Source organism: Pararge aegeria, chromosome 19, assembly GCF_905163445.1.
Source record: "Pararge aegeria chromosome 19, ilParAegt1.1, whole genome shotgun sequence".
NCBI classification, from domain to species: domain Eukaryota; kingdom Metazoa; phylum Arthropoda; class Insecta; order Lepidoptera; family Nymphalidae; genus Pararge; species Pararge aegeria.
In genome coordinates, this window is record NC_053198.1 from 4,663,322 (window position 1) to 4,681,643 (window position 18,322).

At 36.7% G+C, this 18,322-nt stretch overlaps 1 protein-coding gene across 1 annotated transcript; it reads right to left on the reverse strand.

The window, feature by feature from the left end:
* Positions 1-4,523: 4,523 nt before the first annotated feature.
* Positions 4,524-17,924, reverse strand: LOC120632072 (ankyrin repeat domain-containing protein 50). The gene is made up of 7 exons (XM_039901847.1): positions 17,652-17,924; positions 11,301-11,434; positions 10,475-10,647; positions 9,558-9,823; positions 6,824-9,476; positions 5,616-6,010; positions 4,524-4,837 (listed from the first exon to the last, which is right to left on the reverse strand). The coding sequence occupies exons 1-7, from the start codon at positions 17,815-17,817 to the stop codon at positions 4,548-4,550; spliced, it is 4,077 nt and encodes a 1,358-aa protein (XP_039757781.1). The 5' UTR covers positions 17,818-17,924; the 3' UTR covers positions 4,524-4,547.
* Positions 17,925-18,322: the final 398 nt, after the last annotated feature.

Consider the following 18,322-nt stretch of genomic DNA (forward strand, 5'->3'; position numbering starts at 1 on the left):
ATAAATAAAATGTTTAGATAAATTCCAGTCTTTCATTTTAGAAAGAATTGTTATAGTTTAGACACAGACAGATTATCGCTTACTCAGATTTTTGTTTCGTCGCCAGATTTTTGTATCGACAGTAAAGTTAATACCAAGGAGCGATGATAGATTTAGTTAAAGTGACAACAAAATTTGACGATACAAAAATCTGTCTAAACTTTAACAAATATTTAGAAACACTACGATCTACCATATAAATTAGGCCATGAGAGTTACTTAGTCCTGTAATTATATTTATGAGACATTATTGAACAAGGTTTGGGTTAGTTAATTTAAATGAAATTATAGTTCCTTACGAACCCTATGCCGTAAATCGTTATCGTAATCGTTATATCGAATTGTATATTTGTCGGTCAGTCATTAGTAAAAAAGTCTTTCAGAATTGTTTGGTTATCTGGGATGATAACTGACACACCCGAAAAAAACCGATTATCGACAGTATTTAATTGTTTCTCGGAAGGTTTACTTGCCCACATTCTTAAACCAAAAATGTAAACAATCTTTACCAGGGAACAATGTATATAGTGCCGCGTCTACGGTTTCTTGATATGAACATTCGACGCAGGCATAAGTCTAAAACATGTTATCTCTATTCTGTTCATTATTCCCTAGTATCAATTGACTTCTATTCGGCGCAGGCCTAAGTGTGAATCATAGAAACTCTACGAAGTACATTATTCCCTGGTATCAATTGACTTTTATATTAAGTGAATGGTGTCAAATGTGTTGTGGATGTTGTTTTGTGTATATAAACAAACAGCTCACTTTATAGTGTGCGTGAACTTTACTAATAGCGATGCACACTACGAAATTGGCTTGTTTGCAGATATAGTTTGTAGATCTCTCGTTTATATGATCGCCTAGTAACCAACGTTATGAAGAAAACTACTCGTACATGGCTCTCAGTTAACCTGGCCCTGGTTAGAAAACTGAAACTACGTATGCCATTAAAGATTGATACATAATTTTTTTATCAAATAAATTTAATATCTTCGTTTATTTAACGACTGGATTTCAGTTTAATTAGGCACTAAACTTTATGTAAGCACTAAATAAAAGAGACCAAAATATTGATTGTTTAAACAAAACTAATGCTATGCATAATTTGATGTTGATGATCATCGAAGCTTTATCCAATTCCACTAATTCAGTATGGCAAAGGATATCGATACGTTACATCCAACTACAAAAAAAATATGCAAGATATGTTTATATAATAAGGATGACTGTCCAACTCAAATAATAATTGGACAATCTTTCCTAGTTACAGTCAAACTGCTTGTATTGAGCATCCATTTATGCCATCTCTAAATACTTGAAATAATCAAATTAAACAGCTATGAAATGTGCCAAGTCACGTTTTCGTTACATCGTCGACTACCAGGCAACCATATACACGCAAGAGATCAAGCCGCGTAGAGCTGCATACAAGCAAATAGTGTAGTGTGTATTCGTAGTACGTACACAGCAAAGTTCACTCGAATTCAATAAACCCCACACCCCACCCCTAAATCGATATCATGTGTTTACTACAGTAAGGATAGTCATACAGAGGTCTGGGGATACACGTTACGACCGTGCGGTAAGTGCGGGAAGAGGAACGGACCCTTAATGGCATATGTAGTAAGGGACAGCTAAAGTTTTTTTTTTTTTAATCATACGGCGTCGTGTGAAAGGCTGACGTTAACAAACGTCTTCATACAGTACTGAATTGGGTTCCTAATGAAAATGAACATCTTGGAGTTTCTGTGGGTCAAATGAATGAGGTTATTCAGATTAATGAAAAGTAAAATTTTCTTCTTTTTTGGATAATGTTGATGACACTTTTGAATTCGCTTCATGATACTAAATTTATTTAAAATATTTCAAGGGAAGATGAACGGTTCATTCATTTGTTGATTTATTTAGTAACTCCAAGAATTGAATTGACAAGAAGAAACTCATAACCTTTTGACTAAAATTTAATCTAATCTAGGCCGCCTACCAGCGCTGATTTGAGGAATAAAATACTTCTAAATTAACCCTACACATTTATGACAAATGTGGGATTAGAAGTCTATTATTGTAAAGCGTTATACTCTAAAATGTGTAATAGTACTATTTGTTTTTTCTGAAAAAGCTAATAAATAAAGCACTTTTTAAGAAAATAAAATACAATACTTATTTTGTGGTTCCTACGGCTTTTGCCACGGGGCTGTAGGTTTATGATTCATTATTAGTAGCTGGTAGTGTGGAAAACCAGGACTATAACTCCAAAATGTTTTGACTCTGTGCATATTTGTTAAAAACCTAGCTACCAGGCGATTAGAAAGATACAGACATCATACCTAGTAGAGTACTATGTCTGTATTCACGCACACAGAAAAGATACATCCAACGGAGTCACGCACACCATTAAATCGCTTTTATCCGCTCGAAATCGAAAACATTTCATACCAGGAAATCATGAACACGGTACAGTTTGTGATGATTCAAGTTGTCTGCGATGAACTTCGTCTACGTCTTTATTTTAAGCGGTATATCTATTAACCTTTCTGATCATCCTGCCCAAGTTTAGATGGAAAAATGTAAATCTCGCGATCTTTGCTGACAGACGTCACTTGTGCATACCAAAAATACAAAAGTTATATTTGACAGCAAAGATTGCAAGATTTACGTCTGTCACAAGCCTGTTGTGAGATACGTAATCACCCTGTTGACCCAGTTTTTTCAAAGGTCACGATCACGCATAGTTTTTTGATAATTAACCTTCAGAACTTTATTATAAGAAAACTGAACCTATATTGGATAGATGCAGACGTTACTTATAGGAATTCCATAATATACGTAATCAACCTGCGGATCTAATTGCAGACAAACTTTGTAGAAATGTTAGAAATCCAGAAAGATTGATCTTTTATTAAACTTCAAAGACCGCTACCTATTTAAAAAGCTGTTATTACAAATTTTAATTCTGAGAAGATTTAAACCAGCTTTGAAGAAATTGCAAAATTCATTTCATTCAGTCAAGGAATTTTTAGTGCACAAAATATTTCACTTTTTATGTTTAATTACGTATACTGACATTATATACTTAATGTTATGCTTTTTTAATTTATCTCAATATTTGGACAAATTAACATCTATATATATGTGTTTACTTCTTCTTCTTTTGATTTATTGCTTTTCGTAGTGCCAAAACAGGACAATGTACTTTGCCAGTGTCAAGTAGCTTATATGTGTTTAGTACCAGTGAATACCTACCATATATAATTTCCATATAAATAAATTGAATTTTAATTTGACACTCTTTAATAGACTTCAGAAAAAGGAGGAGGTTCTTAATTAGGCTGTATTTTTTTTTAGTTTCTGGAACTGTGATTAGGTTCGTCTTGCAAGTTAAGATTAGGTATATCATAAGAAGGGCCTTACAATATAATGTGATAAGAAATAAAAGAATTATTATTTTAAATAAATATTTATCTAATACATTTAGTCATACACACTATCCTAGGAAAGATTACGTATTTTGTTAACATTTAACATTCATTATGTGGGGCAACATTGTACTTATAACTACTTACTTAAATATTAATATACAAAGACCATTGTTGTATCTAAATAAAATAAAATACCTAAATGTTGATGTTGAATGCCTTGAGATTGGCTATTTCAAATACATTTGGGATTCGGGAGATTTTTAGAAAGCATGCCATAATACCCTACATTCTTTGAATAATATTAATTTTACGTCAGGTGACGCTTTTGAGGTAGGGTACGTAATACGATATTTTATGTAATTTAAAGTAGCTTGATATTAAAAATCAGTATTTAAACTACTAAATTAAATAGTACCAATTAAAATGTACCCAATTCCTGTATTCATTACATGTAACGAGTATACCACGTGGAACGATATGAAATACCATCCGGTGAGTATCACTCGGCCGCTGTTTATCGACCGATTTGTCAACCAATGAACATGCAGACCTGAAATTTCCCTTTAAAACCTTTTATATAATTAATTCAAGGCCCCAAATTTGGACAAATTTCAAAGAAAATGGGATTCTAATTGATTGGTACAATGATAGTAATTTTAAGTCCCACCTGTTTATAATATCTAAATGTAAATAAAATATTTTGGTTGATAAAATTACAAAAATATAATATACTTTATAGTAATTTTCCTTGACTTCTGCTTGGCATCTACAAATTATAAGTAGGCTAATTTTTAGTTATAATTAACAAATGAAACCGATATCACAATTTATTTGTCGAATTACTACATATAAATAGATTCTGATAAGCGAATTTTACAAAATGGCAGTGATAGTAAGTAACTCAAATAAAAAATAGGTATTACAACTGGTTAAATTCACAGTGTATCGTATTTTTGCTTACATCGAGCCATCAATATAGAAACATATTTTATAGCTAATCTCGGAATAAATATTTATATTTATTTAATATATTTTATTATTATTAGCATTAGTTAAGTTTTACTTTATTACGAGGTCACTTAAATGTTAGCCACTTCTAACGGTCTTGTTAGAAGTTTTCGGTGAAGCATTATCATTATCTGATGGGGGTTCAGAACCCTTAACAGTAAATGTTACATAGTATTTTTTATTCCTGTCCAATTTCTCCGCTGGCAATGCTATCAGCTGTTTCTCCGTGCCGTGAGATACTTCCAGTGTAACGTGTGCCTTTCCAGATGGTGGTTTTGAATTAATTTTAGGTAGAAAACCTTTGGACTTGACTGCTGCACCTGCTGTTACTGGCTTTGGCATCGTATGGTGATTCCATTTGTAAGGAACTGCAATAAATATTTAAATTAAAGTAGTGACAGTGTGAGTTTAAAGAGTTTAATTTCCAAACGACCCCGATGATCTCATACGAGTTATAATAGCTTTGTCGACCCAAAATATTTTGAAACTCGTATTATATGGAGCATACTCCGTGTTGCATTTGTAAGGAGTTGAAATAAATATTTACATTTAGTTGGAAGATTTAGCTAACGCAATTCAGGAAACAGCCAGCTGATAGGGAAAACACCTCTAAGGGCCCTTGGTCCCATCAAATTGACCCACTCTTGATGTGAGTTAACTTGAATAATCTAATAAGGAATCCGGTGTTGTAAAATATAGGATTTTGGAATAATACAAGTTTCGAAAATGCTTTTTCGACCTAAAGGATTATTAAACTAGTATCTATCGAAGTAAGTAACACGTACTGCTTGATGAGTCTTCGAACAGTACGTGTTAATTGCAATGATTTATAGATGTTAAACGTGGGCGCTAACTATGGGCCTTATAAGAAGGCTCGGAGACACAGCGGGTAATGAAAAAAGATATGCTCGGAAAACAGTATGCCTTCGAGATTACATCAAAAAGGTGAGATCTGTATAAGATCGTAGTGGGATGTGCACTCGTAGTTTCCGGAATAAGTGCGCTAACAACTAGTTTTACTTTTTAGATTTGTAATTAGTTTTTGGATAAATAAAATACTATATGCATTTTAATATTCCATAAATAAATGAGTAAGAATAAATTATGAATACTTTGCTTTATTTTGCGGAATATTGAGCTACTTACTGTAAGCTGAACACGGTATCCCAGTATAGGCATGTACGGCATGAAAACACCGATGTGTCTTGCTTGTGCACAGACATGGGTTGTCTGGTATGGCACCCATTTTATATAACTCGCTCTCTCCATAGTCAAAATCAATCGGCTTTTCTGGTAAATTGTCAAGTTGCTTCTTTCCACTCTTTTGTAACTTTCTAAGGCTGTTATAAAGAAATTTTTCGAAACTGCTAAATGAGTAATCCGTATTGTTGTAAGGACCTAGACCGACGTGAGCTAAACTTGATTTATTGTACTCATCAATCGTTCGTTTGACTAAGACAGCTTCGTTTGCTTTACTTGTTCTTATTTGCAGACGTTTCAGTTCTAGTAAATGCTGAAAGATCTTTCGCTCGCAGTAATATCTGGAAAGATAAATTTACAACGTCATATGTCAAATTCATCAAATGCGTATGTCCAATCATTATGACGATAGTTAATTATATAATCTGATCAATTTAATAATCTGATCGTTGAAACTCAGGCTCAGATAAAAAGTCATTGCTTAGCTTTTGTTGAAAGTATACACCGCAAAGACATACTTTGATATAGATAAGCACAGTCTCTCCTACCGACTTAAATAAGGTTCTAGCCAAATAGTTCAAGCCAAAGTTCAACTTTTCTTTAATTTTTCGGATGCAACATACTAGATTAACCAAAATACGCACAAACAAATTTGGTTGTTTTAATTATTAATATTATTGATTCTCGTGTTAAAATTGTAACACTTATAAACGTTGCATTTAAAAATAATGTAGTCTAGAAATTTAATACATATATAAAAATTAAACGATAAATTGGACTTTCATTAATGTTATCGTGTGCTCTGATCGTGTGGTCAGTTCAATGAACGGGTGCGTCTGGATTGGGAGTTTGGATTGTTATTGTTAATTTTTGAATTATTTTGTATTTTTTTTCTTAAATTTCTCGACTACGCTTTGCTTAATCGACTTTTTTGAAGTTGTCTAATAATAGGTTGACTTCAATTAAAGTAGATGTCAAAGTACTGTCTATTTAAGGGAATGTAATGCTTAGAACAGATGCTAAGCACTTCCTTGGCTTAAGACATCGCTTAGCAACGACTGTTTATCTGGGCCATAATGTTAGACATGTCGGCTTCATTGCGCGTTGCATGCATCTAACGTTTCTAACACAGGTGTCGATTTCTAGCAGCTTACCTTCTCATATTTGTCTGTATTCGTTGTGTCACAGACCTCATATCGACAGCTCTTTTGTCGCCTGGCTTTCTCACCGGTATTTTACTATCGGCCACTCCCGTAACCCTTGCACTTCTTCTTTGCTGATAATAGGCATTAAGCCTTGGACTCGCAATGCAGCGCTGGACAGGCCGCGGGCTTGGTTCAAAACCTGAATCCATTAAACCACTAGATTCGTAACCTCTTTCAGAGTTTTCACTTTTAGACCTTATCGTAATACGACTTCTCATTCTACCTTTTTTACGAAAACGTTTCCTTCTTCCATTTGCTTCTGAATGACTATAATAAATTTCGTTGTCACTTATACTTGGTATTCTTCCAAATGAACTATCCCTATTTAGACTGTGTTCATAATGTAATTCATGATCGTCATCCCCGCCACTTGGTTTTTTTAGTATACCTGTTCCAGCCTCAGGTGGTCCCACGGTATCAGATAAAACTTTGTAACTTTCAGTTTCATAAATACTACTTTTTCTGCTGCCTTGGCTATCCTTTGATGATTTAAATTGCCTAGGCGATGTTTCTGAGAGTGGCAAATTTGTATCATACGGTGTATTGTCATCCTGTTCAAAACTTTGCTGCGCCGTATCATTTGAAGTACCATCATCCAAAATTTTTATAATACCTTTATCGACAAGTGGAGCAACATCGGAACTACCGGTTGCTTCTTCAATAATTTCTTGTTCTGTAGATCCAAAACTCTCTTTTCCGCTGGTTTCTCTTTTTATGTCTTCAGATTCTAGAACTGGTTTATGATCAACATGTTCCCCCATTAAGTGTTCTGAAACATCTGAGTCCTTAATTTTAAAAACTTCATCTTTATTGGAAAACGAGACGGTGTGGCTTTTATCTTGAGACTCTACCAATTCATTACTTGTAATTTCTACATTTGATTTAATCTCTTGGGTTCCATCACTATCGGTTTTTTTTTCATCTGGACCCGACAAAACTTTGAATGATGTTTTTCGTGCTTTGTCTAAACTACCTTCTTTAGTTGATTCATTTGATTCTTCACCAGTAGCTTTATCTGTAGATTCTTTGTCAGAAATTTTTACTTCCTTATTCGATTCACCAGAAGAATCTTTTTTTTCCACCTCCTGTTCTAAACTTGATTTAGGCTTAGGTTGCTCTAAATCGTCACTACTTTTGGATGAATTTTTTTCATCAATATTGTCATTTTTTTCTTCTAATTCATTCACTGTTATGGATTCAGATGGTGTTTCTTGAGACTTCGCTTCAGATTCGTCTTTTACCAATTCAGATACAGCCTCTTTTTCTTTTTCGTCGTCGTGAGGTACATTTTCACTTTCGTCTTTATGTGTAACAGACAAATTAGTAGTTTCAATGGAAACGTTATTCGATGAATCCATAGTAACAATCAATTCTGAACTGCCATGTTGACTAGATTCACGTTCCATATGAATTTGGGCTTCTGTTATAACCATATTAGTTTTAACCGAAACTGTATCAGTTTCTGTTTCACTGTGAGTTTTGTTTTTACTAAGTTGGCTCTCCTTAGTGGGTTCTACATCTGTGTTTAAAGGCATATTATCGGGTGTTGCATTATCATTATCTTTTTCTGGTATTTCTGAACTTTGATGGGGAGTTTCTACTTTTTTATATTTAATAATATTTACTTTTTGTTTCTCATCATCATGTTCAATATGGATTGATGTTTTCTTACCTCTTCGTTTTGTTGTTTGCCGTTCACTTGACTCTGAACTGCTCTCAGATGTTGTTGTAGATTTTCTTTTATGGCGCTTTCTATGTCGTTTACTTTTTCGTTTTTTTGAATGATCCGATGATTCAGATGAACTTTCTGAAGTAGATCTATAATGTCTACGTTGTTTAGCACTTTGTTTAGTTCGCCTACTTGGTTCACTTCTTGACCGATTTTTTTTTACTTTTAAATCTTTTTTTACTTTATGTTTATAGTCTTTGCGTTTATCGTGTCCTTCAAACTCACTATCATATCCATCACTAAAACTTTTTTGTTTCTCAGCTAGTTTTTTCTTTCGATCAATATACCGTTCAGTAAATTCGTTTTGAGATTTCCTTTTAATTGTTCGATCTTCAGACGAAGAACTCATTGAATCAAGCTCACTTCTTTGTTTAATTATTCTACGTTTTTCTGAACATGGGCTTGAAAGTTCGACTACTTCACGTTTTTCAATTCTTATTCGATCGCGTACATCAATTTTTGTACTTGTGACTTTTCTAGTCGGTAAACCAGTAATTTGGGCACCGTCTATAACTATTTGTGTATTAGAAAGTTTTGATGCTGGTAACCCACCGTGCATTTGCAAGTACTTAGCTGTCGACCTATGGCCTCTGCTTGCCGCGCAGTCCAAAGGCGTTAGAGGTTCATTTTTTGATGATCTTGCTACTGGATTAACTTCGGCACCTCGGTCAAGTAATAGGCGACATAGATCAGCATTATCAGTGGCAGCTGCAATATGTAAAGGTGTTCGTCCTTCATGATTTGTGGCATTGACTTGTGACGGCCTTCCATCTAGCAACCACTTCACTAATTCTCTTCGCCCTGATGCTACTGCTTCGTGTAATGGCAAATCTCCTTTAGAATTTCTAAGCCATAAATTTGCCCCCCTTGCACCTGTAATCAATAGATTACCCAATAGATTTACTTATTTATTTAGGTACTGGTAAAGGTCTGGCAAAATGTTTCAAAACTTACCTAGTATACGGACGGTCTCTATCTGGCCTTTCGCAGCAGCAGTATGCGCAGGACTTCTTCCCCTTCGGTCTTGTCTATGAGAATCAGCTCCATGGACTAGTAGGGCGGAAGTTGCATCTGCATGCCCTAGTGCTGCTGCGTAATGTAAGGGGGTGCAACCGTGCGAATCAGCAACATCAACACGTGCTCCGCAAAGGCCAACTAATGTTTCTAGAGCTTCGGTATGACCGCGGGCAGCTGCGCAGTGTAGCGCTGTTAATCCATCCCTGTCATAACAAATAATGTAATTGTAATAAGTGCGTCTGCAATCCGCAGGGCACGACAGGTCACGACATGACGCTGACGACTTGCGTAATTCTTGCAATCTTTGCCGTAGAACATTACTTTTGTATTTTTTTTGTATTCAAAAGTGACGTATACAACAGAAAACAGCAAAGATCGCGAGATTTACGCCTCGCAAGCCTGTCGAGAGAAACGTTATCACCCTGCCGGGTACAGTAAGTATCATATTGACCGATATCAACTGTGAAATTTATTTTTGCTTTGGCATGCTAAATTGACCATTAATTTTCCTTTCTTCCTTTTAATTTATCGTTTACTCTCTAATCTACTTCGTTATGAATAGAGGTGGTGAAAGCCTAGTACTTAGGACTTCGGTCTTACTTTTTGGGGAACCGAGATCGATTTCGCGCATGCACCTAAAATGTTTGAAAAGCCGTTTACATTCAGACTTTGTGTGTAGATTTATTGGTTATAATTACGAACGAAAAAAAATTTGTAGCTTGTTTTTTCGTTCGCTGGCCTAATGTAGTAATTATGGTATATTTTCTTTCTGACTATCCTATTCTTATGTGCGGTAGTATTCTGTTCTTCGATAAATTTCTAAAGGAGTGGTAACAAATCTATCTGATGTTGACCTGTCAGCATCATCGACACTCGCACCAGCTTGATGCAACCCCAACACGGCTGCGGCGGAACCGGCTGAGGCTGCCCATAGCAGCGGTGTGCGACCATCGGCGTCACGAACGTCTACTCGCGCTCCGCCCTCCCTCACCAGCGCCCGGAGCACTTCCAACGCCGCTCCCCTACTCTGTAACAACCAGTACCTATCCTAGTAAATTTTTAGTTTGACGGCCGAGTTGTGCAGTGCATCGAACCTGCTTTCTGAGTCCAAGGCCGTGGGTTCGATTCCCACAACTGAAGAGTGTTTGTGCGATGAACATGAATGTTTTCAGTGTCTGGGTGTTTATCTGTATAAGTATTATAAGTATGCATGTGTATCATATTCATAAATAAATATTCATCAGCTGTCTCAGTACCCATAACACAAGCTACGCTGTAAGTATATTTATTTATTTATAAATAATAATAATAATAATAATAATAATTTCTTTATTTCAGGCAAAGCCCACATTTAAAACAACAATTAGTATTAATTAATATACAATATCGAATTAAAAATTAAAATTACAGTATAAATTTATTTAAATAAGTGGTGTAATGGCCGTTTTCACTAATCCTAGGAATCGCTTTAATCGGATGCCTTGTTATTAAGGTGCTCCAACCTAGACCTAAAAATTGTTTTCTAACGGGCATGTTTGTCGTCAAGCGCTGGCCTATCGTTAATATTTAAAAAAAAGACTCGCTACAGAGAATATGCTGGTGGGAGCCAATTGGTTATGGCCAATGTGCGTGGACACTTATATTACTCTTATTGATGCGGGGAATAAAAATGCAGGAGACCTGGTGGTCAGTAGCTGCAGGGGCTCCGCACATCTGCGCGGCGTAGTGCAGCGGAAACCCGCCGTGCTGGTCCGACGTTGCGGCGTTTGCCCCGGCCGCCAGGACTGCCCTCAGCGCGCCCACCTCGCCACAAACTGTTGATTACATTTCTACCATCATAATCAACCCAAAAAATATTAACTGACGGAGGTAAATAACGTGATTATCTATACATACTTCATATAAAGATTCTATTTTGTCATAATCTATAAACACCTTTTGACAGCCTCCTTGGCGCAATGGTGAGCGCTGTGTGTAATTCAATAAGAAGTTCCTGGGTTCGATTCCCGGCAGGGCCAATTTGGGAATTTATTAATTGTGAATTTTCTCTGGTCTGGTTTGGTGGGAGGCTGTGGCCGTGGCTGGTTACCACCCTACAGACAAAGACGTGCCGCTAAGCGATTAAGTGTTCCGGTGCGATGTCGCTTAGAAACCGATTGGTGGTATGACTACTATACTCCCTAATAGGTTAGCCCGCTACCATCTTAGACTGCATCACTACTTACCATCAGGTGAGATAGCAGTCAAGGGCTAACTTGTCAAGTCTTGTAAAAAAAAATACAAACACGTCCGCAATGTATTAAAAAAAATACTGTTTTTGAACAATTAAAAGTTATTTTTTGTGCGTTCCCTTATTGTGGCACACCACTTTAAAATTTAAATACCAAACAAAACGAACATATTATTGTTTATAATTTAACTACCGATAAAGCCACGCATTTTTTATTTTGATTTTAGTAATTATAATTATTATATAATTATATATAATTATATATTATTATATTATTATTATATTATTATATAATTATATATAATTATATTGTCTTTGGTATTGACTTAATTTTCCGTTTAAATAAGATAAAATAACTTTTATAAAGAATATCACTTTAAAGAGGCACCAATGTTATGTTAAAACAATGCGTTTGAATTCAATTATGTAACTTCAATATTTTATTAATAATTAGAACCTTTGGTTAGGCCATGGAGATATTGAGCCATTCGTGTTGACCTTTTTAGTATTTTCCACGAAAAGTCGAGTCCTAGATAGACCGTTCTGTGGGTTCAAGGGCCTGGCCTTGCTCGCCGCTCAATAACGTAATCACTGGACACCCCATACCCCCTTAACAACGACATACAAACTTTGGTTACTCTGCCCACCCCTCTACCATGTTTAATACTGTAGTCATGAAGTCATATTCGGATGTAAGCACCTAAATAAAACTGAAACAAAAGTTTTCATTATACGGTAGTTTTCGTTAATAATAAATTTTTGATTACTGTAGTTTGCTATGGATCACTTAAATTCCGGCTGAACGAGGGATGAAGGTTTTTTCTACAGAACCTACTTAAGTCTTTGTTTTTTTTTAAATATCACTACTAGTTAGCCCTTAACTGCAATCTCACCTGCTGTTAAGTGATGATGCCGTCTAACATGCTAAGTGCTAACCTGTTACGGGTATGGCATTTATATTAAACCTATGCCCCTAATCAGTTTCCACTCGACATCGTACTGGTACGCTAAATCGTTTGTGGCACGTCTTTGTCGTTAGGGTGATAACTAGCCACGGCAGAAGCCGCCCACCGGACGAGACCAGAGAAAATTCAATTATTATAAATACCCAAATACAACAACACAACGGTCACCGCTGCGCCAAGGAGGTCGTCTCGTAGAAACAAGACTGCAAGGTCTAGAGATACAAATCTTACTCATAATCTTAATCTTAGTCTTTTAAGGAGTTCTTGAAGTAGGTATATAATAGTGATTCCAATGAGCCATGTCATCTCCACATATTAGGTATACTGTTTGATTTGCTACCTCCCAATGTCCCCGTAGTTTCTGAAGTCAACATGACTTCAGAAACTTCGACCTATATGGATACCTAAATCAAGTATACATGTTTACCTCATGTCATGTATACGTAAATCTCTGATTTTTTTCATTACAATCACTCTTTGTTTAAGAGGGACAGAGTACAGACTTTTTTTTATTATAAAAGGGTGGTGACATAGAACGGATGGACATCAATCCAGTGGTTATTTATATCTATTAGATACCAGTGAGAATATAGAACATCCCTACTATAAAGATTCTGATTTCCTGATTGATGAATTTGCGAACCTTCGTTCGAATTATTTGCAGTCTATGGTCGAAATAATGGCCATGAGAAAATTATTATAACGTAACCTTACCTACCTAATTATTATTGTTATCAGTGAAATCAAACTATGATATTTTCCTACAGTACGTACGTAATAGTGTTTGACGTTTCGAAATTATTACGAAACATTCACAGCTATTATAATGTAATTTCTAGCAAAGGTCATGGTGAAAGAAAATACTACTTGGACAACTAAATTGCAATACATATGTAAGTGCCTTCCTACTTAGGTACGTAAGTAATCAACATGCATCATTAATAACCCATTAGCGGTCCACTAGAGAACACGGGTCTCCTCCCAGAATGAGAAACCCACCACATGGCCAAGCGGTGGATTGGTGGAAATAAACATTGCGGTAGTACGTCACCGGGCGACCTCTTACACCATAAGCTTTACTTCTATTAATGTCATTGTTAATCCGATTGTGTAACTTAAATATTATTGTTATTTATCTTATCTATACAGACTATACAAATATATAAAGCTGAAGAGTTTGTTTGTTTGCTTACTTGAGAGCGATAATCTCTGGAATTAATGGTCCGATTTGAAATATATTTTCAGTGTTGGATAGCTCATTTATTGAGGAAGGCTATATACTATATATCATCACGCTAAGACCAATAGGAGCATAGCACAAATAATGAATGCGCTGCGTAAACGGTTAAAGTTTCTATAAAACCATGTATGACCAAGTTGTTACCCTTAACAAGTTCTAAAAAAGGTCCGCGACAGCATCCCTACTAATATTATAAATGTGAATGTAAGTTTGTTTGTTACGCTTTCACGCAAAAACTACTTAACCGATCCCCATGAAACTTTGTACACATATTCTTGGAAGTGTTAGAAGTAATATAGGATACTTTTTATCCCGAGAGAGGGGATGAAAGTGTTTGACGATTTATGCCATAACTCCGACAAATTATAACCGATTTAAATAATTATTTTTGTACTATAGAGGTTATAATATGTGTTTTATTTTGTACAAACTGTGGTTCTAGATAGAGGACAGAACTCCTCAGCGGACAGCAGCAAACCCCGCATTCAAGGCTTAGCGATACTGAGTACTTGAATTTTTTTTAGAAATTCAACTAAATTTAATGCCACATCAAAAACAAAATCAAACGCAGACGAAGTCGCGGGCAACAGCTAGTATGTCTATATTTTAAGGTTGACTCATAGGCGAAAGAAGTCTCGAGGGACACCTAGTATGTCATAATTCTTATTCGTTAAAGCCCGCCAACCCGTACTGGCGTTACGTGATCGATAAGCTGTTAATTTCTTCAATCCTTATACTCTACACCAAACAGAACTTTAACAAGCTCGCTAAATTGGCAGCAGACGAAAATATACGAAATATTATGAGGCGTAATCAAAACCATGCAGCGAGAATACAAAATTAGGTCTTCATACTCAATCGATTCTCAAGACAGACGTCAGTAGAACAAGAACAGTAGAAAGAGCAACAACTTGATACGGCGAGCAATAATTGGCAAATTGTGGTCATTCGCAACAGATATTGAGAGCTTGAAATGCTACGATAACGTGAATTGTAAAGCCGGATTCGTGAATGACAAGTTAATTTTGCCGGGAACACCTAAAGCTCTCCAATGTGCGCCAAACTTAGTGGGAGTTGCTTATATTTTTCTTCTTTTTGATTCTTCTACAGGTTAGGATCATGTCAACCTACTACGGGCCCACACACCTCCCACAATGATAAGGGGTTGGACTCCTCACACGTTTGAAAAAATTATGGAGAACTCTCAGTGATGCAGGTTTCCTCACGATGTTTTCCCTTACCGTTGAAGCAAGTGATACTTTATTCACTTAAAACGCACATAACTAGAAAAGTTAGAGGTGCGTGCTGGGATTCGAACTCGGCCCCCGAAAGTGAAGTCGAGGTCCTGCCCAATGGGCTATCACCGCTTCGCACCGTACGTCATCTTGAGGGGGGATAGCCTTGAGGGGGGATAAGGGTAAGGCCTCGGCTTTACTTTTCGGAGGGCCAAGTTCGAAACCCGGCACGCACCTCCGAGTGATGTACATAAGCAATTGGATATAACTTTATTTAACGGTGAGGGAAAACATCGTGAGGAAACCTGCATGCCTGAGAGTTCTCCATAATTTTCCCAAAGGTGAGTGAAAGCCACCAATCCGCAAATGGCCATTGCCAAACCACGACCTAAACCCTTCTTATTCTGACACCCGTATCCCGTAGTGGGCAGCTATAATGTATATATAGTAGTATTAGAATAGTAATCATGCAGCCAAAGATAGTAGCGGGATAAGGTTATCGTAACATCTTAGGTTAATATAGGTTTATTGGTTATCACTTGATTTAACGGAGGAAAACATCGTGAGGAAACCTGCACGTCTCAGAGTTATCCATGATGATCTCAACGACGTGTAAAGGCCTCCTAGCGCAATAGGGGTTATCAAGGAATACCAACAGCGTCCTTTGTGCTACTACTACCTACTGGGATCACCAACCCATCTGCCCAGCGTAGTGGTGGCAAACCCTTCCGTTGGCTAAGGCCCTTAGTCCAGCAGTGGACTGTTATAGGCTAATGATGATGTTGATATTAAATCTAGACCTTATCACTTAGCGCCAGTAGTTTTCAGTATCAGTATTACCAGTCAGTATTGGGAATCAAACCTAGAATACCCCCACTAATAAAACTGCGCCAGGGAGGTGGACGAAATCAATCAAATCAATGTTAGGTGCTACGAAGTTCACTAGTTCATCTAGTTTGAAATAAAAAGTCATAACACAATTCACTCAGTTTAACCCACATTACATCACTGGAGAATGGCTTTGACCTAGTGTGTTGCTTTGTATTAAGGCGTTCCAAGCACGCCATAGCAAACAGTTCAATATTTTCCCAATAGAGCCCGATCGGTTATAGCACATTTCCATTGTGCTGAGCTTTGTTTCGAACATTTTGCAGTACCAAATTCCTTCTACGTTGTTAAACCTTATTGATGCTGGTCAGAAGCTTCCAAACAGTATCAAAAAATCTTTAATAGTTACACGCTGATCTCGACGTTTTCGAGTCTGCGGCATCCCCGCAACTTATTAGCCGAACGTATCATAATTTCATTACGTTTGACTGTTAATAGTGGGTGTACTTTTGGCAGTAATTGTAAGTGTAGAATAGAATAGAATGCATGCATCAAGTATGTTACAAAAAAAAACTTACATGAACATACATACTACATTTACATATTAATTACACAAATACCGATATAAATTTATATATACTATAATAGATATATATGATATATATTTATGCTATTATAAACTTACATAAAACTCAATTTCATATCTAGATAAGTGTAATTTCTTTTAACATAGTGTATTTTCTTTTAACGAATTTTCAGTCCTACTAGCCCTACAGTAAGTAAATTGGCAGTGTTAACACACGTTGGCTCTGCTTATTGTCATGCATGTGATAATAGTCAACAAAATCCTATTGGAGCAGCGTGGTTGGTGGGCTTTAAAACCGTCTCTCCTATGAGAAAAGGACCCGTGCCCAGCAGTAGTTCGCTAGGCTGCGGATGGAAATGATATTTTGTGCGGCGTCTGCATCAAGGGCATGTTGCCAGTTCCAAACCCTAGCCATCCGCAGAATGAAAGACAGAATTATTTTCGTATAGAGCAAGTGTTTCTTTGCGGAATTTAATAAAAATTCCATGATATACAAGCTTAATTTGCTATGCTCCGCGAAGAGCAGAATCTGTACGGTGTAACTTAGGGGTAGTTATTTATAACTTCTTCAAATTCAAATTCAAAATTCGTTTATTTCAGGTAGGCTTAATATAAGAACTTTTGAAACGTCAAGAAGGTATGTTTGTAGTGACTCTACCAACGGTTCGGAAGGCAGATTCTACCGAGAAGAAGCCGGCAAGTAAATCAACAGTTGCTCTTTTCGAACATTATTTTACAATTTAACAGTCATTGTTCTATCTTGTGTGAGATGAAAGCGTCATCTTTATTCCCCAATTTACTCTCTACGTAGGTTTCGCTCCTCAGGAGATGTTAACTTTATAACAATGACTTAACAATTATTCACCTCAAGCTTATTGCGCAGCATACCAAATTAAGCTTCATTTTCATTGTAAAATGACTGTCATCGAGTAAAAGAAAGGGTTTACCTGTAGCCCAATGCACAACAGTATGCTGCTCGTTGTCCTTTGCGTTAACATCAGCGCCGACGGCGAGCAGCGTTTGCACTAAGGGCACGTTTCCATGGACTACTGCCAGATGTAAGGGAGTCAGACCATCTGCGTCTCGCGCGTCTGCTAGAGCCGGTGCTGCCATGAGGACACGGTCAGCACACGCAGCTCGCGCTGCTTGGTTCACTCCTGCGCCGCTTGACGCGCAGTAATGCAGCGCGCAGCGAAGCCCGCGGTCTCGGATACGCACCGATGATGGCTGCACAGAAAAGATTTACGCCCAAATTTAATCAATCTGACACAAAATGTTCACTTCAAATAACGAACCTTAGCCAGCTTTAATAGAAAGATCAGAAAATTCTAGATCTGTTCGATTAATAATTTCGAAAGAAAGGTGAAAAGTTTGTTTAGATATATTAAAAAAAATATTATGATATCGCGGTTTAACCTTCTTTAAATGGGGTAGTCTATAGTACCTACTATTGTTTATGTGATCACAGGGTTTAATTACACAGAGGTCTGCCGAAGCCGTATTGAGAGGAAATCGTCCATAAAGTTCCACCAGTGGCACTGAACTGTCAATCCTCGTCGTACCACTGACCCCGGACGATGCTGGCTTACTCTTCATCTTCCTGGCTCTTTGCATACAC